Raw genomic sequence first — 26470 nt, 5'->3', positions numbered from 1 at the left:
TGAGTGAAATTAAAAGACACCAAGGTAAGTCTTGTATTTCATTTACAGGTTTACTAGAGGAAGTTAATTGGTTTGAAGAATAAAGCTTACTGTTAATCAAACCAAATTAAAAAAGCAGAATTCTGGATGATTTAATGGGACAAAAATTTATCTACTTTTGACAGGATGTTTTGATGAGTAAGGAATTTTTTTCTTCAACTGTATACCAAATATAAATGAGTATAATAAAGCTTCTTGTACCAATTATCCTGCTTCAGTCATTGTTATTACATGACAAATCCTGTTTCATTCACCTGTTAGATATTTTAAAGCAAATCTGGAGTCCTTTCATGTGTAAATCCTTCAGGTTTATCTGAAAGATAATACTTGAGGGAGAACACAGCCCAGGAAACAGCATAGAGCACAACCAGAATGCCACCATCAAGGCTAAAGAATATGAGCAGTGATTTCTTAAATAGTATCAAGTATCCAGTCAATTTTCTAATTTCACTGATTGTCTTATAAAAAAAATTTAACAATTGGTTCGTTTGGTTTAGAATTACAGAAGTCTGTTCTTTAAATTAAAAAGTACGTGTATGTTATTAGTTTTTACTTTTCAGGCTCTTTCACAGTGGAAAAGCTATTCAGAGGAGAGAGATTCATTCTTGTCTGTGTATTTCAAGAGAAGTGTGTTTCTAACCGATTCATAAAGATTTTCATGGATAATATAAAGTTTATATTGCAAACACAGGAGCCTGTTGTTAAATGATTGGTTTGGTAGGGTAGATGTAATACTACTGTTTTTTTTTACCTGGCTCAGATTGATCTGTAGTCTTTATTTTTGGGTCTTATTGATGGGCACGCGGTGGCAACAAAATTGAAAAATGTTTCCTTTCTCATATCACATTTTTTTTTTTAATGTTTCATGGACTCCTTTGCTTGAATGCCTTTCAGATTGTACCCAAGAAATCCTAGGATTTTGCAGAGGGCCCACTTTGCTCAGAGCTGCTTGGCCTTTTTACTCTGTCATCTCACATAAGATGTTGGAGTGAGGAGCAGGGACGTTTCACTGCTTTGTGAGTTAGTTTTAACAAGGCAGACCTCATTGTGATTCTCAGGTACTGCCGTTTTTTACACATTGAAGGTAGGACACAAAAAGATTGATTTCCTAATGGCCCAGTTGATGGTTAGCATTTTTTAGCAATGAAATATTTTTAAATTAAGTTATGTATTTTTTTTTTTTTTAAGATATAATGCTGTTGTACACTTAATGGGCCACAGTATAGTGTAAACATAACTTTTTTATATGCTTGGAAACCAGAAAGTTCATGTGACTTGCTTTGTTCTGACATTTGCTTTATTGTGGTGGCCTGGAACTGAATGTTTGTAAAAGGAACAGAAGCACAGACTGAGAAGAAAGTCTAGGAGAAAGTCCTATTTCAGGATTAATATTCTTGCTTGTGTAAAATGAGATTTATCTGGTTTTCCTCTAGTACAAAGATCTCCACTTTTAAAAATTTTACCTTCATCTCACCTCCCCTTCCTTTCCAAGCTATTGTCAGCCTAGCATGTTTCTCGCCAGGTGGAACTGGGTGAGAAATGAGCAGCTATTTATCTGTTGTCAAGACAAGGCCCTGAGCCACTTTTCAGAAAAAAGTGTCCTATTGGAAAGGACATAAAATACTTCACTGTTTCAATCCTCTTAGCCTTATATGTAATTAACCTTTATTTTAATTTTTTAGTGTTCATTTAAAATTAGGTTTTATTTAATCTGAGCATCTGGTTTTATTCAGATAGCATATGTCTTGTGATATCCGTGACTGACTTTTGTTTAAAGACTAAATTGTAGAATTTTGTTCCAGCTTGTGTATTTCTGAGAATGAGGTTATAATAGTGTGTTTATTTAGCAAATTTCCCTGACTTTTCATTTGGGGAAACTCTCGAGATGAGGGATAAGATTTAATATTTACATATCATACAGAACATAAGGCCACTATTTTCATTTCTTTCTAAAACCTTTTCAGTTATCAGTTTACATAATGGGACCTTATGGGAGCTTGTGTACTCTAGTGATGTCCTTTTTTCATTTACACAGTGTGATGGAGGTTCTCATTGATGTGTGCAGAGAAGAAAGGTCTGGACTATCTAGTCAGCCTCCAATTCTTCATTCTGGTTCTTTTTTTGTTAGGATCCCCTAAGTATGGTAGTTATATTTTTCAGGTTAGAAGGAATCTGGTGTGTTATCTTAATGGGATTAATTACCTCCCCCAAGGATGTAGAAGGAAGGAAGATAATTATTTCACCTATCCCAGTGTCAGATATTATGGAGGTGGGGATGTCATTCAGGAACTAGAAAGTTTCCTGGGGTAGCTTCAGTATCAGATTTGTTGCTGTGATTCTCTACACCAGTGGTGAGCCAGAGTAGTGACTCCACTATTCTTTGCTTTTAGCTACGGATAAGACTCCTCTCATTACTGGCAACTCCCTCTTTTGGAGTTCTGGCTCTCTGAGATTGCTGCCTAATGGTTAGATGATTGCCCTGGTGTCAGACATTCATCCTGGTCAGTCAGGGTAGTGTGGTCCTTCCCCTCTGATAGAAAACATGGTGATCTGCTCAAGGAACCTGTCCAGAAGGAGCCATGAGTATGGCAGGTACTTCAAAGATTCCCAGACAGGGAGTGGTCCAAGTGACAAATAGTCCAAATAGTGTAATTCAACAAAGGAATTTATTTCTCATTGGTATATATTTGAATTAATTTAAAAAAGTCTCTATATGTATACTTTAGACCAGAAAAGAAAAGTGCATGATCTGAGTATTTTCTTGGATTACCATGTTTTTACAGTGATACTTCAGGAAATTGATATGTGGAAGGAGGCAAAAAGGCCTAATTTGTTATAAATGAATAAGATGATAAACTTGTGTTATTAGCATATACTACGCCGGTGATCTCTGGGGAGCTGATGCAGCTGCTTTTAATGTTACTTGCTCACCAGTTGTGCTTTTATACTTATCCTAAGCTTATTCTAGTCTTGGAATTTATCTATAAGGTGGGCAAAGCATTGTTTAACTGAGGAATTGAATGTCAGTGGTTAGGTTAAAATAGCAATTCTCAGACTTTTTGGTCCTAGGATCCTGTACATTATTAAATTGCTAAGGAACCCCAAAAGGTTTTTGTGTATGTGGCTTATAACTATCGATACTTAACCATATTACAAATTAAACAAGTGGTCTTAAAATATTAATTAAAAAACATTACATATTAATAACATTAAATATTCATTTTCAAAAAATGAAAAGAGTGGTGTTAAACATTTTTGCATACTTCCTTACTGTCTGGCTTAGTAGACGATAGCTTGATTTTCACCTGCTTGTGCATTCAGTCTGTAGCAATGTCATATATGTGGCCTCTGGGAGACTCCACTGTCAGTTCGGAGAAAATGAGAATGAGAAGGCTAATATAAAAGTCTCTTGGTATTATCTTGAAAATGGTTTTGACCCTTTGAATTAATTTAGACCCCCTGAACAGGTCTTGGTGTGACTGCTTTGAGGACTGCTGATTTCAGGAACTGGATTTAGGCTTTTGTGAAATATTGTTCAAGCTGTTTGACCATCATTAATGTTTGCTCAACAGGTGCTTAGAATGCTTTGAGAATCACTCAAGGACAACTTAAAACATATGTTAATACTTTTGATATTTTACCCACTTATGATTTTTAAAAATATGATAGGTGAATTGAACAAAGTCTACTAAGAGTCTCTTGGGTTGATTTTAATTGAGAATCAATTAAGATTTTAGATTATTTGGTACACTTGAAATCTTTGTGGTGTTGACTCATCCCATAAAAGAAACGTCTTGACTGTCTATTAAGTAAGTGCCAGATACTGTTCTAGGTGCTGGAAATATAGTGGTCAGCAAATAATAATGTGACATGCTTCTATATTTGGTTAATTTAATTCTATCTCAGTAAAACTTTATTTTCTTCACTCGAGTCTTTAGAATATTTCTTGTTAGGCCTATTTCTAGGTATCTTACAGTTTTGGTTTTCGTTAACGTAATTTTCTATTTTTTGGTAAATAGGAAAACTATTTTTCAAGGTGGTGGTTTTGTATCTGACCAACTTACTGAATTCTGTTATTAGAAGTAGCTGTGTAAAGGATGAGGACTAAATTGTGATTAGTTTATCAGTTTGCAATATGTAAATAGTAAACTGGAGAGAGCAGGGAGAAGATTAAAGACATTACAGCAGCATTTGAATGTTTTAGTGACACACAGATGACTCCTTTTTCCCTTCCTTTCTAACTCAATGCCTTGTAACAAAATGTACTGTCGAGAAATTATAGTATAAAATAAACGGGTATTTTGAATTCTTATTAAACAGTATTGAAATAATCACAGTTTACTACTTGTCTTATCAATGTTTACATAATTTTAATAATGAAAAACAATGTAGAACCAATAACCACACTGTAACTAGTTTGAGAATCTGGGTGAAGGGAAAGGAATATAAGATCTAAGAACTACTATATAACATATAGAAGAGGAAACGGGATTTAGCATAATGTACTTGAGGCTTAGGACCTCTAAGCTACTAAGCCAAACCTGACTCAGGAACCTATGGTTTTTACTGTGCTGTACTATGTGAATTAAGAAATTCTGATATCCCGAAATACAGACTTTAAATAAAAATTAATATTTACATAGGATCTTTACTGGCGAAGCAACTGTTAAAGATTAAGAACTTAGGGAGGGAGACTAGAAAAAGAACAGCCATTGTCTATGGGTCAGTCAGTTCTGAATTTCTTTAAAGAATTTCTCTTTAATTGAATAACTGCCTATCACATAGCCTGTCTGTTTAAAGCAGTGGTGATTTAACGTTTTATCCTTTTGCATTTCAGACATGGTACATACAATTGCAGTGTGTTCTTGCAGAGGAATCCTTACTTTCACCCAGGCAGCAGTCATTTTTTTAGAATCATTGGTTTTCATACCTCCCTTTGGTGATAGAAGTATACTTTCTAAGTGATATATAAAATGTTTGTTTGGTTTTTCTGTTTCTGAAACTTCATTCAAACCATAAACTTTATAGCAGTTCATAAAAGTACAGTCGAGTATTCTTTTAACTCAATTAAATTTATGTCATTAGATTTCAGATACTGAACTCTGGTGAAGCTAATAGTTACTGCCATTAGAATTTCTTCTAAGTCTAGAATCCCATGTCTTGAGTTTCTGTTATGTGGATATATCATGTTTTATTACCTATTCATCAGTTTAGTGGATATTGGGATTTTAGGTTTTTTTGACTCTTAAAGTAATAACTACAATAAAAATCCCTGTACTCGTTTTTGTGTGGACATAACGTGTTCAGTTCTTTGGAGTATATACCTAGGAGTGAAATTGCTGGGTCATAGGGTATCTCTAGGTTTAACTTTTCCAAAAACTGCCAAGCAATTTAACTTTTTTTTTTCGGGAACTGCTGAAGCTGCTGCTCCATTTTACATTCCAACCAGCAACATATTAGTTACAGTTTCTCTCCATCCTCATCAACACTCATCATCTGACTTTTTGATTACTGTATTACCATTCTGGTGGGTGTGAAGTGGTATCTTACTCTGATTTTGGATTGCATTCTGTGATAGTTTAAGATGTGTTTCTTGGAGATTTGTGTATCTCATTTGGAGAACTGTCTATTTTGATCCCTTTTCCATTTTTAAATTCAGTTATTATTTGGGAATAAGAGCTCTTTATATATTCTGGATACCAATCCTTTATCATGTATGAGTTGCAAATATTTTCTTCCATTCTGTGGATTGTCTTTAGTTTTTACTACAGGAGGTTGTCATTTCACTTTCTTGATGGTGAAATGTAGCACAAAAGTTTCTAATTTTGATGAAGTCTTATTTTTTTGATTGCTCGTGTTTTTGGTATCAGCTCTAAAAAACTAACACCAGATCTAAGGTCATGAAGATTTACTATGTTTTCTTCTAGTAGTTTTAGCTCTTATATTGAGACCTTTGAGCCATTTTGAGTTAATTTTTGTATATTGTGTGAGATAGGGGTCCAGCTTTATTCTTTGCATGTGAACATCCAGTTGTCCCAGCACCACTTGTTAAAAAGACTGTTCTTTCTCTCTAATTCCTCGTCAAAATATGTGTAGGGGTTTATTTCTTGATTCTCAATTCTGTTCCATTGACCTATATGTCCTTATGGAAGTAGCACACTGTCTTGATTACTGTAGCTTTGTATTAAGTTTTGAAATTGGGTATTGTGAGTTTTCTTTGTTCTTTTTTGAGATTATTTTGGCTACTCTGGGTCTCTTACATTTCCATAGATTTTAGGATCAGCTTCTCAATTTCTGCCACAAAAAAAAAAAAAGCAGCTGGAGTTTTGATTGGTGTTGCATGTCACCTGTAGATCAATTTGGGGAGTATTGCCAATATTATGCCTTCTGATCTATAAACATGGGCTGTCTTTCCATCTATGTAGGTCTTTGGTTTCTTTCAATAATATTTTTATAGTTTCCAGAGTAGATTGGCACTCTTTAAAAATTATTCCTAAGCATTTTTTATGCTATTGTTCTTATTTTCTTTCTTTTCTTTTTTTCTTTCTTTTTACCACCTACAGCACCTGGTATTCCTAGGTGGTCTCCCATCCAAGTACTAACCAGACCCAACCCTGCTTAGCTTCCGAGATCAGACGAGATCGGGCACGTTCAGGGTGGCATAGCCAAAGACTATGCTATTGTTCTTAATAGAACTCTTAATTTCATTTTCAGGTTGTTCATTGCTAGTGCATAGTTTAAATACAATTGATTTTTGTGTATTGATCTATTCTGCAATCTTAATGAATTCATTTATTGTAATGATATTTTTGTCTTTTGTGTGTGCATTAGGATTTTCTGTGTACACGATTATGTCATCTTCAAGTTCAGATAGTTTTCTCATTTTCCAATCTAAATGCCTTTTATTTGTCTTGCTTAAAGCTCTGACTAATCTTGCAGTACAGTGTTGAATAGAAATGAGAGTGGACATCCTTGTCTTATTTCTCATCATAGAGGGAAAAAGGCTTTCAGTTTTTCCCCGTTAAGTATAATGTTGGCAGTGTTTTTTCCTAGGCCCTTTTTCAGGTTGAGGAGTTAACTTTCTATTCTAGTTTGTTGAATGTTTTTACCATGTTAGGGTGTTGGATTTTGTTAAATGCTGTTTCTCCATCTATTGTGATGTTTGTGTATTTTTTGTCTTTTATCCTATGTATAGCTGGTGGATCTTGTTAATTGATGTGTTGAACCATCCTTGCAGTCCTGGGGTAGATCCCACGTGGTCCTGGTGTGCAACCCTTTTTATATGTTCTTGCATTTAATTTGCTACTGTTTTTGTTGAGGATTCCTTTTTTTTTTTTTTTTTTTTTAACTTTTAACCATTCTATGTATTACTTGTTTTAGGTCTGTCTTTTGGTAAACAGCATAAAATTGAATTTTTATAAATACAATTTAATAACATCTTTCAGAGTTTAGTCATTTAACATTGCTTGTGATTCATGACATGTTTGACCTTATTTCAGCCATCCTATTTTGTTTTTCATTTGTGCCAATTCTGCTATGCTTTATTTTATACCCCTCCTCCCCCCTGCCAATCCTGAGTTAGAATTTATACATGATTTTTCTATTTTTTTAAGTGGTTAGACTTGAAGTTTTCCCTTACATATACATTGTATTTGATGCCCTATAGAACAGTACAAGGACAGTAGTTATTGTCCAGTACTTGAGTTTTATAGTCTCCCACTTCAGGTCAGTGACTTGTCGCTTAAAGTTGGATGTGATTTTCCTTAAAGGCATTGCTTGTTAGGACTGAACCTAGAAAAAAATAGGCACGTGCTTAGCGGATTTTCCATTATTCTAAGAATTTAATTCACTCCAAGGTCAAAGTCATAAAAAGTGATTTCCTTTTTTAGACACATTAATAACTCACAAAAGTTTTAAAGAAATTTGGGGAAGGCACTTTAACAAATTCTGGAAATTATGAGTCAAGTTCCTGATGTGGACCAAGGCTGGCTTTTTGTTTATGCGACTTTGTAACTTTTTTTTAATTAAAAAGTTTAACTTTTATATAGATTTCAAGCACACAGAAAAGTTGAGGGACTTGTATAATGAACCCCCATATACTCATCTAGATTTAGTCATTACCAGTATTTTTGTCCCCATTTTTGCAATATGCATTTTATTTTATAGACATCTTGACATTTTCTCTACAAATGTTTCGTTATATAACCACAATAACCTTTTCCTATCTAGTACAATTATCACAAATTCTGTAATGTTTAATGTCCAGTTCATACTTCAGATTTCCAGTTCCACCATGGTTTTTTTACAGTTAGTTTGTTCAAACCATGTTGCAAATAAGGTTCGCACTACACTTCATTATGGTATATAGGTCATCATTTTTAAAAGTTGCACTTTTATGATAGGTATCTAGCTAAAAATTTTTTCTCTGTAAATATTATCTTCTCATTCTCACCCTGAACTTACTTAGAATCCTCAAAACTTGGCTATCTCAACCTATTGGTAGTGGAATGTAGGGGAATTTATAGCGAGACTTATGTGGCAGCTGCATTCTGTGCTATAGTTTGGTTTATGATGAATAAAGTGTTAATGTACTCCTGTTCAGGTTGGTATGAAATAATCAATTCGTGATTTGTTTGTTTTTATGGGAAGGGAGGAGATGGGTGAAATTCACATAACAAAATTACCCATTTTAAGCACACAGTTGGTGGCATTTAGTACGTTCGCACTGTGGTGCAGTCTCCAGGGGGTGAAATTTGCATAACATAAAATTACCTATTTAAAATGCACATTCTGTGGCATCTAGTACATTCACAATGTGGTGCAATCTCCTCTAGCTGCAACACATTTTCACCACCCGAAAACAAGATGACGCTGATGCCTCTGAGCCCCTGGTAATCACTAATCTACTCTCTTATTTCGCCTGTTCTAGAGATTTCACACAAATGGAATCAACCATGTATGACCTGTTGTGTTTGGGTTTTTTCATTTAGCGCAATGATTTTAAGGTTCATCATTGTTATAGTACTTCATTTTATTTTTATAGTTGAATAATATTTTATTGTGTATACCACATAATGTTTATCCATTCATCCCATATTGGACATATCAGTTGTTTTCACCTTTGGGCTGTTGTGAAAAGTGCTGCTATGAACAGTTATATACGGATATATAAGTCCCCGTTTTCAATTTTTTTGAGTGAAATTGGTGGGCCATCTCGTAACTCTATGGTTAACTTTTTGAGGAACCGCCAAACTTTTCTACAGTGGCTGTACTATTTTACATACCTACCAGCAATGTACAAGGGTTTCATTTCTTCATATCTTTGCCAACGCTTTTGTTTCTTTTTGAAATAGTCATCTTGGTGGTTGTGAAGTGGTGTCTTGTGTTTTGGATTGGCATTTCTAAGGTTCTAATGATGCTGAACATCATTTTATGTACTCACTGGCCATTTGTATAGTGTCTTTGGACAAATGTCCAAAGTCCTTCATTCATTTTTAAGTCAGTTTCTTTTTGTTGAGTCATAAGAGTACTCTGGATATTTGATCCATTAGGTATATGACTTATATGACTTCTCTCATGTGGATTGTCTTTTCACTGTCTTGTTTTCTTTTTACAAAAATCTTTCATTGTGATGAAATCCAGTTTATCTGTTTTCATTATCATTGCTTGTACTTTTGGTGTTGTATTCAAGAATCTATTGCCAAGTTCAAATAATTGTTTGATTAGTGTAAATTTTCTTAAATGTAGTATTTCAAACATAAAAGAATAGATTAATGAACACACACATCTATCACCCTGCTTCAAATATTATTGAACCATGGATGACCTTGTTCTATCTATATCCTATCTACTTACTATCTTCTGCCCTCTTCCCAGACATTTGTAAAATTTTCGGTTTACATAATTATAAGAAAGGTTTACATCTAAAGAGTACATTTACATTCATTTAAAACATTCAGAGTAGAATCTTTGTCTATGTTGTTAGATAAGGGATATGTTATGTACTTTTCTCTCAGTGGGATTTTTAAACCGGTTTTTCAATTTATTTCAGCAAATTCAATTTGGTAGTTTTGCTGTGATCAGAAGTACAGTTACTATTATAGAGGTATATGGTTTTTATTAAGCTGCTGTGATGAAACTAGTGAGCTTTGCCTATTGTATGAAAGTTGTGATTGTCATTCCAGAATAGGGTTTTTTCTTCATTTAGGTAGTGCCTTTTAGGTGTTACATTCTCTACTCATTGCTAATTGTAGAATGTAGGAGGTGAATTGGGCATATAAAAAGGAGTTTTCTGTTCTCAAAGGATCTTAAATTTTAATATAGCAAATAGGCATGTGCACAGATATACGGAGGAGATGAAGGAAGAAGGTAGAGTTTAGGTTAAGTATGAGAATACCACTCTTGAGATTTCAAATTTGCCTCCTTAAGTTACTATATATGCGTCTTTTAAGTCCCTTTCTAATTAAATCTGCCATCGGGAGAGCAGGCCAAATTGGAAGGCACAGAAGTGTGCATCTGTCTCTTGAGAACAAAGAGTTGGTGATAGAGTGTCTAAGAGCTTCAGTTGCTGCTCTGTTGCCTATTGATTCTGTACACAGGTGCAGCCAGACCATTCTAATTGCTATTATCTAATTGCTATTATTATGTTGATAACCAATTATCAACAAATTGTTTATTGAGAATATTACCTACGTCATAATTTTATTACTATTTATTTGGTAGTGCCAGGCACTATAGGAAGTAAATTAGGTGGAATAATCTTAACAGTGATTGAGAAGGACCAGAGTGACTTGTACAGAACACAAAGACTATGAGTTTACTTTCAATTAGATTAGAACATAAATTGTGTCCTTTCTTAAGGTGTTAATTGGGAATGTTGGCCAGTATATATCAATATTGCCTATATAGGTCTACAGTCATAATTCTAGGTATAAACTTGTGCCTCTTATGCAATTATGAAACCCAAAATACTCATCAAATAGTAACAAATACATATTATTTTTAAGTTCAAATTTGTATCATTGATGGGAAGGATGATACTGTAGTGTTGATTCTAAATGAGTACTACTCAGACTTTAATATGCAGTGATTCTCACCTGTGGATCTTGTTAAAATGGAGATTTTGATTTCAGGGAGTCTGGGGTGAGACCTGAGACTTAGCATTTCTAATGAGGTGCTTTTTATCCTGAAATTATGCTTGTAAGTATCAGGATCTAAATGACCATATTATAGTGAATGTATTGCCTCCTATAATGGACTTCTTTTGAGTTCAGCATGCCTATACATATTATCAAGGGCTCAATTTTTCTAATACCTTTCTCAGTTTAAACTAATGATTTTTAGCTTTATATTATATCATGTTCTCTGGGCAAAAACATTTAATTTGCATTGTAAGTCTGTTCTGATCTTTACAACCAATGTAAAACAACTTTGTGGGGGTTTATAAACAAAAGCTTGGATCGATGTTTTATGATGGTACACTGCGATAAGGTGGCCATCTATGTAGTTCATAGCATGTTCATCTTAAATCTTTACTATCAGGTTAAAATTAAAAACACATTAAACAGATAACAAAAATTAACTGGGGAGAATTTTCAAGCTTCTGAAATCACCCGCAACTCTGTGTTCTCCCCACCCCACGTTGAGGGTACTGACTCCAGTTTGATAACGCTGTCCTTAGACAGATTTTAAGTTAGACGCATTAAAATCTATGATATGTTTGAACTTAGGTTATGTATATTTGGGAGTCTGAGATGATGCTTGTCACTTTAACATGGCAGGTATTTAGAAAGTGGAGAATCAGATAGTAAGCTACATTTCATTCCCCTTGCACTGCACACTTAGTGGCCAGGTGGTTTCAGAGCCCTTTAGAGGCATTAAGGCAGTTCACAAGGAGTTGTAAGCTGGGAGGGCTTTCGTTTTTTTTTTTTTAGATATGACCAAGTAGTTCTGACTTTATTAATGGGTTCTAGTGCTCCACTGAGGGAACAGAACTGTTGGGGTCTGTGGTCGTGTAGTGGGAGCTATGTGGTGGCTTTCCCTTCCTTGCTATATTTTTCTTTGCATCTGTAAGTGTTGATGATCAAGGAGCAAGTGCTGGGTATGAAGAGATGGAGGGTGAAGGAAATGAGATGCCAAAAGGCTTCACGTGGAGAAGACATTACTGGATCTCCCTGTTTCCCCGATTGCTACTGGCACTACTGGGAAGAGTTAGGAGCAAAGAATGGATTCTTTCTTAGCTTTTCCTCTCATTTGCTGTTGTAGATTATAGTGTTAGAGGGAGGAGCAGAAACCAAAGTAAAGTGAAAAAAAGTGGTAACAGGGTTAGTCATGACCATCCCTTCCCTCAGAGATCACGGACAATTTATGGTTGTTCGTTTGGGGGTCAGGAGAGAGAAAGGAGTCATTGTGGCTTGGATTTACCTCATTCCATCAGCCATGCACTTGTCCATTTTTACGGGCCCTGGTATTGATTAGGAATAGGAAGAAATATATGGGTTCTCCAGTTATTACTGTATCACGACAAGTCATCCCAAACTTAGTTGCTTAAAACAATAACATTATCTCTTGGTTCTGAGGGTTGCCTGGGCAGTTAGGTAGATCTCATGTGGGATCTCTTATGTGGTTGAAGATAAATGGTGGCTGCGATGAAGTCATCTTAAAGGCTGCCTCACTTCTGGTGTTTGGCGGTAGCTCTTGGTTGGGACCTGAGCTGGAACTACCTGTATTTGACCTCTCTATGTGGCCTGAGCAGTCTCTTGGCGATGAATATCTCAAGAGCCAGGAAATAGAAGCTGTCAGGTTAAGGCCTGGGCCCAGATATCAGAGCACCATTTTGCCATTTTCTGTTCATCAAACAGAATATAGCCCCACCTTGAAGGGGAGGGGAAATAGATCCTTCACCTATCAGAGTGTCAGAAATTTGGGTCCAGGTCATAATTTTGGGGGCACTGGAAAAGAGAGATTAGCAGGGGAGAGTCTTAGGAAGCTTAGAGATTTTGAATTGTGGAATCATTGGGGAAGGAATTGGATTTCCTTTGTGCTTGTCTAACTGCATTAATTAGACAACTTTTCAGTGGAAAATGCCTGTTGTTGTTAAGTGCTATTTGCCAAGTATGGAATTGAGAGGATGTTTGCATTTAAGGTTAATTTTCCTTTTACTTCCTTGCAGTGAAAAATTTTTTTTGTAATGTTATGTGTTTTAAAGGCTTTATGCTGTATTGGTCTCAAAATGAAGTATGTCTTCTTTTCATATGTTTTTTATTCCAAAAAGCCAAACACCACAAAGTTGAGTATATGCCTGCATACGCAATTAATAAAGAAATACCATGTTTTAAAATGATTTCTTCATATTAACATCGTTTTAGTTACGCATTACACTGTATTAATAGAAATTAAGGTATTAGAAAAATATTACAGATTTATTCTTGTTTTCATAACTTATAAAATGAGTAAATGACTTATATTAGGTTTATATAATTTTAACCTGTCTTTAGTGAACTGATAAATGCATTCTGTAACTTTTCAATGTTTTATAGTATTCCTAGAAATTCAAATTAACTTGTGTATTTTTTGAGATGGAATTGACCTAAAATAAAATTCACAAGTTTCAGGTGTGCAGTCGATGATTTTTGATAAATGTATACAATTGTGCATCTTTCACCACAATCGCGTAGAATATTTCCATTAACCCCAAATGTTTCCTCATGACACTTTGTAGGCCATCCTCTCTCCCTACAGCTGGCTTTGGCCAGAAATCACTAGTTTTTACCTTTTTCTGTTTGTTTTGGTCACTGTAGTTTTTCCTTTTCTAGAAATTCACATAAGTAGATGTAGCCTTTATTGGCTGACTGGGTTTCACTTAATATTATACTTTTGAGATTCATCCATGTTGGTGTGTGTAATATTAATTCTTTTTTATCATTTAGTAGTATCCTATTGTGTGGATAGATGACAATTTGTTTATAAATTATCTGGTAGATGGGCATTTGGGTTGTTTCCAGCTTCTTGTGATTATGAATAAAGCTGCTATAAACATTTGAGTACAAGTCTTTGTGTGGACATATGTTTTCATTTCTCTTAGGTAAATACCTAGGAGTGGGATTGCTGGGTCATATGGTAAGTGTATGTTTAACTTTAAGAAACTGCCAAACTGTCTCCCAAAGTGGCTGTGCCATTTTTGCATTTCCTCTAGGGATGTGTTCCTGTTGCTCCACATCCTCTCACAGCACTTAGTGTTATCAGTCCTTAATTTGCATCATTCTGGTGGTGTTTCATTGTGGTTTTAATTTACATTTCTTTGAGATATTGACCATCTTGTCATGTATTTATTTGCCATTCTTTTTTATCTCATTTGGTTAAGCATTCAAACTGTTTGCCCTTTTAAAAAATTGTGTTTTAAAACATTAGATTATAGGAGTTCACTGTATATTATAGACAACTCCTTCATCAGATATAAGTATTGCAAAATTTTTTCTCAGTCTATGGCTTGCCTTTTTATTTTAACAATTTTTTTTTTTAATTAAACTTTTAAGATAATTATAGATCCACAAGTAGTTGTAATAAATAACACAGATTTTTGTGCCTTTACCCATTTCCCCCAGTGGTAATATCTTGCCAAACTATGCAGTATCCCAACCTGGGTAATGACATTGTTAGAATTCACTGATCACATTCAAATTTAGCCAGTTTCACAAGTACTGGCAAATGCATGTGTGTGTGTTCATGTTTAGTGCCAATACAGTATTGTCACATCTAGCTTTGTATATTCACTACCATAGTCAAAATACAGAACTTCACTGCAAGGATCTCTCATGTTGTCATTGGTAACCATATCCATCTCTTCCCTGTGCACCTCTTTTCCCCTGCTTGTTCTTAACCCCTGGTAACCGTGAATCTGGTCTACATTTCTCATTTCTTTACATATGTCACCTTTGGGGGTTGGCTTCTTTCCACTCAGCCTAATTCTCTTGAGATCCACCCAAGTTGTTGCATGTACTGATAGTTCATTCCATTTTATCTGAGTAGTAGTCCAAGGAATGACCCATTAAAGGCCATGTGGGTTGTTTCTAGTTTTTGGCTACTGCAAATGAAGCCACTACAAACATTTGTGTACAAGTTTCTGCATGAGATACATTTTCATTACTTAGGGATCAATGTGCAAGAATGCAATTGCTGGGTCAAATGGTAAGTACATTTTTAGTTTTACAAGAAAATGATAGACTATTTTCCAGATTGGCTGTTTCCACCAGCAATGTATAGATGATCCAGATTCTCTACATCCTCACCAACATTGGTTATTATCACTTTCAGGGGGGAGGTCCTCTGATTGGTGAGTAGTGATAGCCATTGTGATTTTAAGTTGCATTTTCCAAATGGCTGATGAAGTGGAGCATCCTTGTTTGCCATCTGTAAGTGCTCTTCAGTGCAATGTCTTTTCATGCCTTTTGTCCATTTTCTGAGGATTCTTTGGATTTTTACTGTTGAGTGTTGAGAGTTCTTTATATATTCTAGATACTAGTCCTTTTTATTTACACGGTTTGCAAATATTTTCTCTCATTCTGTAGCTTGTTTTTTCCTATGGTCTTTGCACAGAAAAAGTTTTTAATTTGATAAAGTCCAGTTTTTTGCTTTGCTTATTGTTGATCCGTAAGATTTTCTACTTTTTTGTTGAAAGGTTTATGCTTTGTTTTTCACTTAGATCTCATGTATCTTGAGTTCGTTTTTGTATAATAGTGCAGTTGAAATTAATTTTTTTTGTATGTATTGATGTCCATTTACTTCAGCATCATTTGTTGAAAAGACCATCTTTCCTTCCTTGAATTGCTTTTTTTGCAATTCAGAACCCAGTTGGCTGTATTTCTGTGGGGGCTGTTTTGAGATTCTCTTCTCTTTACTGTTGGTCTTTGTGTCTGTCCCTCAGCCAGTACTGCATGACCTTGGTTGTACCTACCTGTTTAGTCTTGAAATCTGGTAAAGTAATTTTTCCTATTCTTCTTCTTCTTTTTTTTTTTTTTTTCAAATTGTTTTAGCTATTCTACTTCTTTAGACTTTCCATTTAAATTTTAGAGAATTCTTGTCTATACTGGCTATGTCCCAGAAATCTTGCTGGGATTTTGATTGGAATTGCCTTAAACCTGAATGTCATTTTGGGGGAAATTGATGTCTTTACTATGTTGAATCTTCTAGTCCATGGAAATGGTATCTCTCTCTATCTTATTTAAGTTGTTTGGGATTTTTGTCATCAGCAATTTGTAATATTCAGCATATAAGTCCTATACACGTTTTGTTAGATTTATACAAAAATATTTTCTTTGGAGTGATTGTAAATGATATGGTGGGATTTTTCTTCTCAGGTTTTTAAAATAAACTTTTTTAGAAGTTTAAATTTACAGAAAAATTGTGAAGAGAGTACAGCATCCTCATATATCTCACACCTCCGTTTTCCCTATTAATATTTTAGTATAGAACATTTGTTACAATTAAGGAAGCAATGTTGATGTTAACTAGCTTGCATAAATTATATAGATATCCTTAGTTTCTACCTTCTGTCCTATATCTGATCCCATACAGTGTAGTTACCACATTACCTTTAGTAGCCTTTTCTCTTTGGACTCTTCCTATCTATGATCGTTTCTGATTCATATCACTGATCTTGACCTTGGTCACCGAGGTGAGGTAGTATTTGTCAGGCTTCTACACTATAGAGTTACTCTTTTTTCCCTTTTCCACGCAGTACTTTTTGGGAAGAAATCACCGTACAGTCCAGAGGTGGGAAATTATGGAGAGTGGAGTGTCTGCACTCCACTATTTAGAATTCTTCTGCATGAGAGATTTGTCTCATCATCGTTTATTCAATCATTTATCATAATGGATTTGTGGATAATATTTTATACCTTGGTTTATAATGTAATGGTATGTTAATTTGTTGCTCTAATTGCATTAATTTGTTACTCCCATTGGCCTTTGAGAGCTCTTTTAGTTAGCTCCTACATCGCTGTGTGTGTGTGTGTGTCTGTGTGTGTAGGCGGAAAGGGGTTCATCACTTCCTTCCTTTGTGGCATTACAAGATGCTCCAGATTTATCCTGTACATGTCCTGCCCCAGGCCTAGGATCAGCCATTTTGCATTCTTACCAGCAATTAATGTTGTCAGTTTCTTGGATTTTAGCCATTTTGATAGATGTGTAGTGCTATCTCCTGTTTTCATTTGCATTTCCCTTGTGACATTTTTCCTAAGTTGAACATTTTTTTGTAAGTGACTGTTAAAATCTTTACCCATATTTTAATTGTATTCTTATTGTTGGGTTTTAAGATTTTTTTTTCCTATATTTTGGATTCAGCCAGAAGTGTTTGACAAATATTTTCTCCTCTGTGTGTGTGTGTGTGTGTGTGTGTGTGATCAGTATCTTCAGAGAAGAAATTTTTAATTTTAATAGTCTAAATGACCATTTTTTATGGGTTCTGATTTTTTAATTTTATTTTTTAAAATCTGAAACCTCATCGCTAAATCCAAGGCCAACAAATTTTGCATCTTGGATTTTTTTTGGTTTTGGGGTTTTTTTTTGCATATGGACAACCAGTCCTTCTAGATCCACATGGTGAAAAGATTATCTTTTCTCCATGGAACTGCCTCTGCACCTTTGTTGTAGAACAGATAACAGCACTTGTTTGGATCTGTTTCTGAGCTGGTCTGTTGCATTGATTTACTTGTCTATTCTTTTACCAGTACTCCACTGTCTTGATATTAGCTTTATGGTAAATCTTGAAATAGGGTAATGAGTGTTCTGATTTGTTCTTCATATTGTGGTGTTCTTCATATTGCTTTTCCATTTAAACTGTAGCATCACTTTGTTGATATCTACCAAATGGGTTACTGTTGTTTTGATTGGAAATGCACTGAATCTGTTGATCAAGGTAGGAAGAATTAACAATATTAAGTCTTCCGATTCATGACCATGGAACATATTTCTGTATGTTTAAATCTTGATCTCTAGTTCTTGTTTGCTGAGTGTTTTTATATGAATAGGTGTTGGATTTTGTAAAATGCATTTTCTGTGTCAGTTGATATGATCGTACGATTTTTTTTTTTTTTTTAGCTGGTTGTTGTGGTTGATAACATTGCTTTTTGAACCCAACCTTGCATTCCGGGAATAAATTCCACTTGGTTATGGGTATCATCTTTATTATATGTGGCTGAATTTGGTTTGATAGTATTTTGCTGAGAATATTTGCATATACATACAAATATACATCTGTACTTGTGATGTCTTTGTCTAGTTTTGTTATATGGATAATATTGGCCTCAGTCTCGTCCCTTCCCCCCCGCCCCCTCCTGCTCCCTTTTTGGGAAGAGTTTGTGCAGGATTGATGTTAAATTTTTAAATGTTTCCTAGAATTCACCAGTGAAGCTACCTGGCCCTGGGTCTTTCTTCATGGGAAATTTTTAAATTAATAACTCAGTCACTTTACTTGTTATGGGTGTATTCGGATTTTCTGTATCTTCTTGAATCATTTTTAGCAGTTTGTTTTTCTAGGAATTTGTCCATTTCATCTAACTTATCTAATTTGTTGGCAAATAGTTCAAAGTATTTCCTGTATTCAAACCTTGCACATCTGGAATTAATCTCATTTGATCATGGTGTTACTTCATTTTATACATTGTTGGATTCAGTTTTCCAATGTTTTGTTGAGGATTTTTACGTGTGTTCATGAGAGATGTTTGTAGGTTTTCTTATACTGTTTTTGGTTTTGTCAGCAGGATAGTCCTGGCCTCATAGAATGAGTTAGGAAGATTCTGCTTCTCTTTCTAGAGATTGCAGAGAATTGGTTTCATTTCTTAAATTTTTGCTATAATTCACCAGTAAAATTATCTGGGCCTAGTGTTTTCTTTTTTCTTTTTTGGAAGGTTATTAGTGACTCTTATTTACTAGATACAGGCTTTTTCAGGGATGCAATAGGAGATATCATTCATTATAGGATAAAAAGATAAACTGTGAACATTGAAAGGATAAAAAGATACTGTGAACAACTCTATACATATACATTTGATAACTTAGTTGAAATGGTCTAATTTCTCAAGTACAGACTATCAAAACTCACCAAGGTGAGATAGACAATTCGAATAGCCTTGTACTTATTAAGGAAATTGAATTCATAGTTTAAAATATCCTGAAAAAAAAAGTCTTCAGACTCTGATGGTTTTACTGGAGATTTCTACCAGGTGTTTAAAGAATTAACACCAATGCTATATTAATCATTTCCAGATAATAGAAGAAGAGACACTTCCTAATCTTTTTATGAAATGAATGTTAACTCTGATACCGAAGCCAGTTAAGGATACAAAAACTACAAACTAATATCCTCATGAGTATAGATAGCAAAGGTTGCTCATAAAATATTAGTCAGTAGAATTGAGTACCAATACATCTTAGCATTATGTAAAAAGAAATACATCGTGGCCAAATGGAGTGAAGTCGGGTTGCAAGAGTGGTTCAATATTCAGAAATTAATGTAATCCATCATATTAAAGATTAAAGAGGAAAAATTACATGATTACACCTATTGATGCAGAAAGCCTTTGACAAAATTCATCACTCGTTCATAATAGAAATGCAGAAAACTAGGAATAGAGGGAAAGTTCTTCACCTTGACAAGGAATATCTACCAAAACATGTATAGCTAACATATTTAGAAGTGAAAAACAATGCTTTCCTCTGAAATTAGGAACAAGGCAAGGATGTTCTTTTTTACCACTGCTGTTCAACATAACATTCAAGTTCTAGCTAATGCAATGAAAGAAAAGACATATGGATCACAAAAGAACAAATAAAATGTTCTTATATGCAAATGACACAATATATCTAGAAAATCTCAAAGAATCTATTATAACAGTCTTAGAATTAATAAATGAGTTCAGTAAAGTTACAGTGTACCAAATCAACAAATTCATTCACATTTCTGTGTATTAGTAATGAGCATGTAGAAACTGAAATACTACCAATTAAAAAATTGCAGTTTTGTGAAAACGCTGATGAAAGAAATCAAAGATCTAAATAAATGGAGAAATGTACTGTGTTAAAGGACTGGAAGACTCTAAAGATATCAATTCTCTTCAAATTCATACACAGTTAACATAATTTCTATTAAAATTTCAGGAAATTTTTTTTGTAGATGTATACACAATTATTTTTAAATTATTTGAAGTCAGAGAATTTAAGAATAGATAAAACAACTCTGATAATGAATAAAGGAAAAGGAATGAGTCCACCTGATTTCGAGACTTATTATATAGCGATATTAATCATGACTGTGGTAGTGCCAGAGGGAAAGACACGCAGATTAGTAGGACAGAATAGAGAAATAGCCTACACAAGTCCAGCTGAGTTTCGACAAAGGTACAAAAGCAGTTCAGTGTAAGGATGGAGAGGCTAAAATATTGCTGGAGCAGCTGAGTTCCCATAGACAAAAAAAGTGGATCATAGATTTAAGTATAAAACATTAAAGTATACAACTTATAGAAGACAACATAGGTAAAAGCCTTCAGGACCTAGAGCATGTGAGAAGTTCTTAGTCATGACACCAAAAGCATTCGTAGAGAAAAACCCGATAAATGATACCCATGAAAATTCACAGTTTTTGCTCTCATAAAAACCCTGTTAGATGAAAAGACAGGCTACAGACTGGAAGAAAATATATGTACACACCACATAGTTGACCAGTGACTCATATATAGAACATAAAGAGTTCTCAAAACTCTAAAAGAAAACCAATCTAGTTAGAAAATGGGCAAAAGATAGGAGACATTTCACTGAGTAGTATATATGAATGGCAAATAAGCATACGAAAAAAATTCATTAGCCTTTAAGGAAGTGCAAATAAAGACTATGATGAGATGTCACTGCATGTCTATTAGAAAAACTTAAAGGAGAGGTAGCCATAATACCACATACTGGCTGGGATATGGAAAAAAACATATCTCTGTGCATTGCTGGTATGAATATTAAATGGTAAAGCCACTTGAAGAAGTAGTTTGGCTGTTTCTTAAGAGCTACACAGTACAATACAGTTTATTTAATAGCTTCATTTTTGAAGGCCGTTGTAACATTATTCTATCTTGATGGATAAATGTGGCTTATGAAAACACTGAGTTGAATACAATAGAAAATTGCCTTTTATTTCTGTAAGTCTGTATTAAGTTTAGAATAAAGGATTAGAGGCTATAATAGGAAATAGTTATGTAAATCTTTTAGTTTTGATAAAGGAAAAAGTGATCTTCAAGAAGGTACACCTACAGAAAAATATTGTTTTAGATTCTTTAAAGATTTTAAGCTTTCATTATCAATATGAATGAATTTTAGATTTGACTAGTTTACTGAAATCTGAAGGATATAGTTTATGGTGGGTAAGTATAGAAGTTAGTGCTGAAAATGTAGGTAAAGGTAAATGTAGTTCCAAGTTTCAAATTAAATTACTAATGTTATAAGCATGTCATTTTCATGTCTTGTCATTGTAGTATGGTTGACTTTTTGGGACATCCTCCTGAGTCTGTGGCAGGAAGTTCACACAGAGAAGGGGCACTTTAGAAACCATAGCAGTTAAGAATGTTGTCGTTATATCATTGATACATTTTGTAGCTGTGTTTGCATTTTTCTAATAAATAGTTTTCAGAAACTTAATTATTTCCCATTTTCTAAGAAGGTAGCACAATTCTGGTGTCTGATTTGGGCTTAAGTTCCTGGTATGCTACTTTCTGTAAATTGTTTATCATCTTTAAGCTTAACTTCATAGAATTATGAGGAATAAATGACATACAGTATTTCTAATGGTTGGTGAACACAATACCTGATATACGATAAGCACTCAAAAACTGTTAATCTTTTATTACTAGCCGGAAGAAGGCTTTCAGAGTGAACAATGTACAAATGTAGTTCTACATATCATTTTATTCTAGAGATATTTGTTAATAAATACTCTGGAAATAGAGCCAGTCACAAGCTATTTTAATGAGATGAATATGGTTTGGGTGAGGGCTGGCAGATTTTTGAAAATAACATGCCAAGCTTATCAGTCATTAACCATCTTCCCCTCTCACCTTGCTCTCAGAAGCTGCAGTGGTATGAAATATGGGATGCTTTTGGAGATACTGTTGGTTGATGCTAGGCCTGACTTAGTTTTCCATTACCTGGTGAGACCTGAGAATCGTCTTTGATTCTTTGCTTCTCTATACATAACCAGTTGGTCACTTAAGTGTTGCTGATTGATTCCCTTAATGTTTATTGGATTCACATTTTTATATTGCCACTGCTAAATCAGGTGTGCGTCATTTCTATCACAGCTAACAGTGGAAGCTTCCTAACTGGTCTTCCTGTTTCCTAACTAGTTGGAATTCTGCCCTGCCAGTCATACTAGAGGTAGCTTTCTAAGATGCAGATTTGATTATGTCAGTGGGGTTAAGAGCTCTAACTATGACAGCAGACTTTCTGGGTTCAAATCCCATCTCTGCCTTGTGTGATCCTGGGGAAATTCTCTGTCCTCAGTTTCTTCGTTCATTAAAAAATAACTGTTCAAATCTGACCCACAGTCACCTGGAAAGAGTTAAAAATACACTAATTCCCACCCCAGTTTCTGGTGTTCTAGATCTTGGGCGGGGTCAAGAAATCCATAATGTACAACAAACTTCTTAGTTGGTTCAAGTGCCCTTTTATGGGTCCTCTTGAGGAACTACGCATTTGTTTGCCTTTAGGTTTTTTTGCTCTTCATGTCTGATAGGTGATCCCCCTGTGGCCTGACTAACTTCTGCTCCTCCTCCAGAACTCGGTTCCAGGCTTTTCTGCTAGGGAGCATCTGACTTTCTCATTCTGGATTTAGCGTTTTAGGAAGTCACCACTGGTGCAACAGTTCAATGTTCTATGGTCCTCCTCAGATACACTCTCTACACTATAGGATAAAAAGGAACATGTTTCAACTCTGGCCAAAAATTTATAAAAGCATTAAATTTCTTTATGGCACTTAGCATTTTGCAGTTCCTGGTTTACTGGTTTGCCGTCTTTCTCTTCTAAGCTCCTTGAGAGTGAACCCTGTATCCTCAGTGTCTTGTAATAGAATCTTAAAATTATATTTATCATATAGTTAAAAGTTATTCTTTTTAGAAATTCTCTTTACTGAAATGAAACCTCTTTGTAACAGGGTGCCCATCAGTGGCGCCATATTGCATGAGGTCTTGGTTTTTTCACTGTGTCATTTATTTGGATCCATCTATTTTTTGCACTGTACATCTCAGACAGACTGACCTCTTGGTGTTCCGTAAGTTTTAACTGGAACTTAGTTGGGTTTACTTCAAGTAATATTGGTTGGTGAGGACATTGTGGGATGGAGCCGGAAATGAAACCAGGAATGTAAAAGGTTATGAGCAGGTTTCATTCTGGATTTTGGGGTGTTTTATGTGTTTTAGTTAGTGAAGCGTTCCTAATTCATTTTGATTTGGATGTGTGGTCAGGGCATTCAAACTTGGTGCATCTTAGTTTTTCCAAAATGAAATATTAGACTAGATCATCTCTAAAGTTCCTTCCAGCTCTAAAATTTCCATGTTCCGAGTAAAAATGCATAGGTGTCCAAAGATTTAGGTGTTGCCATTGAAAATCAAGTAATAAGACTTGTTTTCTCTCTTAAGTTCTCTTCATTGTATAAATAGCTCCAGACACACACGCAAAATTTGGTATCAACCAAAGTTAATTTTCCTTTCTTACTTACCTGAAATGCTTCATTATGGCTCTTTACAATTTGAATGTAACTCAAAGACTTGATTGAAGCAAATGCAGCAAGGCCGATAAGTTGTCATGACAGAACTTGCCACATGATTTTCCTCAGTGGGTTGCTAATGCATGAAAAAGGCTAAAATGATTTAAAACAAAACAAAACAAAACAAAAGAACTCTGTAGGGGAAGATACTTGATTGTTTTGCTCTCGAGTAATACTTAGGTCTTCTTTGTTTTCTTTTAAGTGCCAAGGATGACATTGATCTTGATGCCTTGGCTGCAGAAATAGAAGGAGCTGGTGCTGCCAAAGAACAGGAGCCTCAGAAGTCCAAGGGGAAGAAAAAAAAGGAGAAAAAAAGACAAGACTTTGAGTAAGTATATTTCAAATATATTTGCTTTTTATTAACTTTGGTCCTGGATTCACTTACTAAGCCAGTTCAAGACCTCAAAATATACTTTAATCTTTTCTAGTGAAGACGATATCCTGAAAGAACTAGAAGAATTGTCTTGGGAAGCTCAGGGCATCAAAGCTGATAGAGACACTGCCACAGTGAAGGTGAGTGGGCTGCTCCTCGACCGCGTGTCCCGTGTCCCGGCGCCGGCTTTAGGGGCTGCGTTCAGAAACCTTTGAGTAATGTATATCTGTTAGAAGGTTCTGTAAATTCTGATGCCAAAGGGGGAAAGCAATTTTTAGGAAAGAATGTCTTTTAAAACCTTTCACAGATAGGTTTATATCCTTTATATGAGAATCTAAAGATACCTGGGGATATGTTGCCTGTTCATAAAATTGGTGGTACATTTGGAGATGTAACGTTTCTCCACCTCCATTTTTCTATATTATATCTTTTTCATCCTTTGATTTTGGAGAAGCCTCGAAGTAATGGGAAAGTGATAGATATTTTTTCTTCTTTCTATTTCCTCCTTGGGCTTTGTGTGCCATTTGGAGAAGGTAGTAAATGTAGACTGTGATTAGTGGTGGCTTCTAAGCACCTAGATTCTGACATTCACAGTGAATGTGAGATGTGTCAGAGGCCTAGACTGGCTTCTGGTACTTGGTTGAGTTTTATGTCCTTATAAAAAGGACCTTGTTTTGAAATTATTTTGAGAATTTTTCTATATGTACTTAATGAAGTACATCACTGAAGACTCTCAATTATTTAAAAAAATAAAATATAACTCTTAATATTTCTAACAGTGGAAATTTTTTAGCCAACAGAAAATAATGAAGAAGAACCCACCTCAAAACAAGATAAAAAAAAGAAAGGACAGAAAGGCAAAAAACAGAGTTTTGATGATGATAGTGAAGAATTGGAGGATAAAGATTCAAAATCAAAAAAGACTGCAAAACCAAAAGCAGAAATGTACTCTGGGAGTGATGATGATGATTTTAATAAACTTTCTAAAAAAGCTAAAGGGAAAGCTCAAAAATCAAATAAAAAGTGGGATGGGTCAGAAGAAGATGAGGATAACAGTACGAGAATTAAAGAGCGTTCCAGAGTAGATTCTTCAGGAGAAAGTGGTGATGAAGCAGACGAAATTTTGCAGTCTAGAAAAGGACAGAAAAAAAGTCAAAAAAACAAACCAGGTCCTAATGTGGAGAGTGGGAATGAAGATGAAGACTCTTCCTTCAAAATAAAGACAGTGGCCCAAAAGAAGGCAGAAAAGAAAGAGCGTGAGAAGAAAAAGCGAGATGAAGAAAAGGCAAAACTGCGAAAGCTGAAAGAGAAAGAAGAGTTAGAAACTGGTAAAAAGGATCAGAGTAAACAAAAAGAACCTCAGAGGAAATCTGAAGAGGACGCTGTAAAATCTAGAGTGGCTGTTGATACTGGAGTACCCCCTGCCTCTGATGAGAAAGGGGAGGCGCCCACAGCCACAGAAGGTTGGTAACTAACTGTCCAGGAGAGGGCAGGAAGGTTCATATCTAGTCTTAAGTTTTGATTATTATGCCCCAGAGTGATTTTCTTGTCTGTCCTTGGTTGTAAAGGTGCTTGGTTGTAAGAGAGCCTTTAGAAAATCTCATCTAAGTACTCTTTGAATTGAGGTTTATTGTTAAACATTTTATGTAGTTTAAAATGTCTTTCAAGTGGTTTGTGCAGAGTAGGATTTTTATAGAATTTCCTTCACAAAACAATTTTTTTGTTGTTGATAGAGTGGAAGTTGCCTAATGAAAAATTTATTCTTTTAATAACTCAATGTCAGGTAATATTCCAAATCTTTGCTGTTTTTAAAAACCCCATTTGATCTATGAAATAGAAAAGTGAAAACATGCTAAAATAAGTTAACATCTTTTAAGCAGTTAACTGAGCTACTCTTTTGTACCAGAACTGATATTTGAAAAATAAACTTTCTTGCTAAATGTTCTCTTTAGTCGGAATGAAAACATTTAAAGACCAATTGATTCACATAGTTTTCTTTAGACTGGAAAACTGTTAATGGAAAAATTGGCATAGCTTTTTTAACCACTTAGCTTATGATCTGGAATATTTGAGGAGAAACACCATGAAAGTAGCTTTGTAATCTTTAGTTTTTTAACATAATGCTGTAGAATTCTTAGAATATAACTATATTTCTATAGTTTATCCTTCTAATATTCCCTTAGGTAGGCATCATTCATATCATCCCTGTCTTACAGAAGCAAAACTAGCTGCAGAATTGAGGCAGGAATTGAGACACCAGG

At 34.8% G+C, this 26470-nt stretch overlaps 1 protein-coding gene and 1 pseudogene across 1 annotated transcript in view; one reads left to right on the top strand and one right to left on the bottom strand.

The window, feature by feature from the left end:
* EIF5B (eukaryotic translation initiation factor 5B) overlaps positions 1-26470 on the top strand; it is a 72184-nt gene that overhangs the window by 1255 nt on the left and 44459 nt on the right. The window contains exons 2-4 of the mRNA XM_006916181.3: positions 24039-24164; positions 24265-24349; positions 25003-25672. Coding sequence (XP_006916243.1) covers positions 24039-24164; positions 24265-24349; positions 25003-25672 — 881 coding nt within the window. The remainder of the gene's footprint in view (positions 1-24038; positions 24165-24264; positions 24350-25002; positions 25673-26470) is intronic.
* On the bottom strand, positions 6594-6712 carry LOC112483246 (annotated as a pseudogene).

This window comes from Pteropus alecto, unplaced genomic scaffold (assembly GCF_000325575.1).
Source record: "Pteropus alecto unplaced genomic scaffold, ASM32557v1 scaffold186, whole genome shotgun sequence".
In the NCBI taxonomy this organism is placed as follows: Eukaryota; Metazoa; Chordata; class Mammalia; order Chiroptera; family Pteropodidae; genus Pteropus; species Pteropus alecto.
The sequence above is the reverse complement of the archived record's forward strand: the minus strand, read 5'-3'. Positions and strand labels throughout refer to the sequence as shown.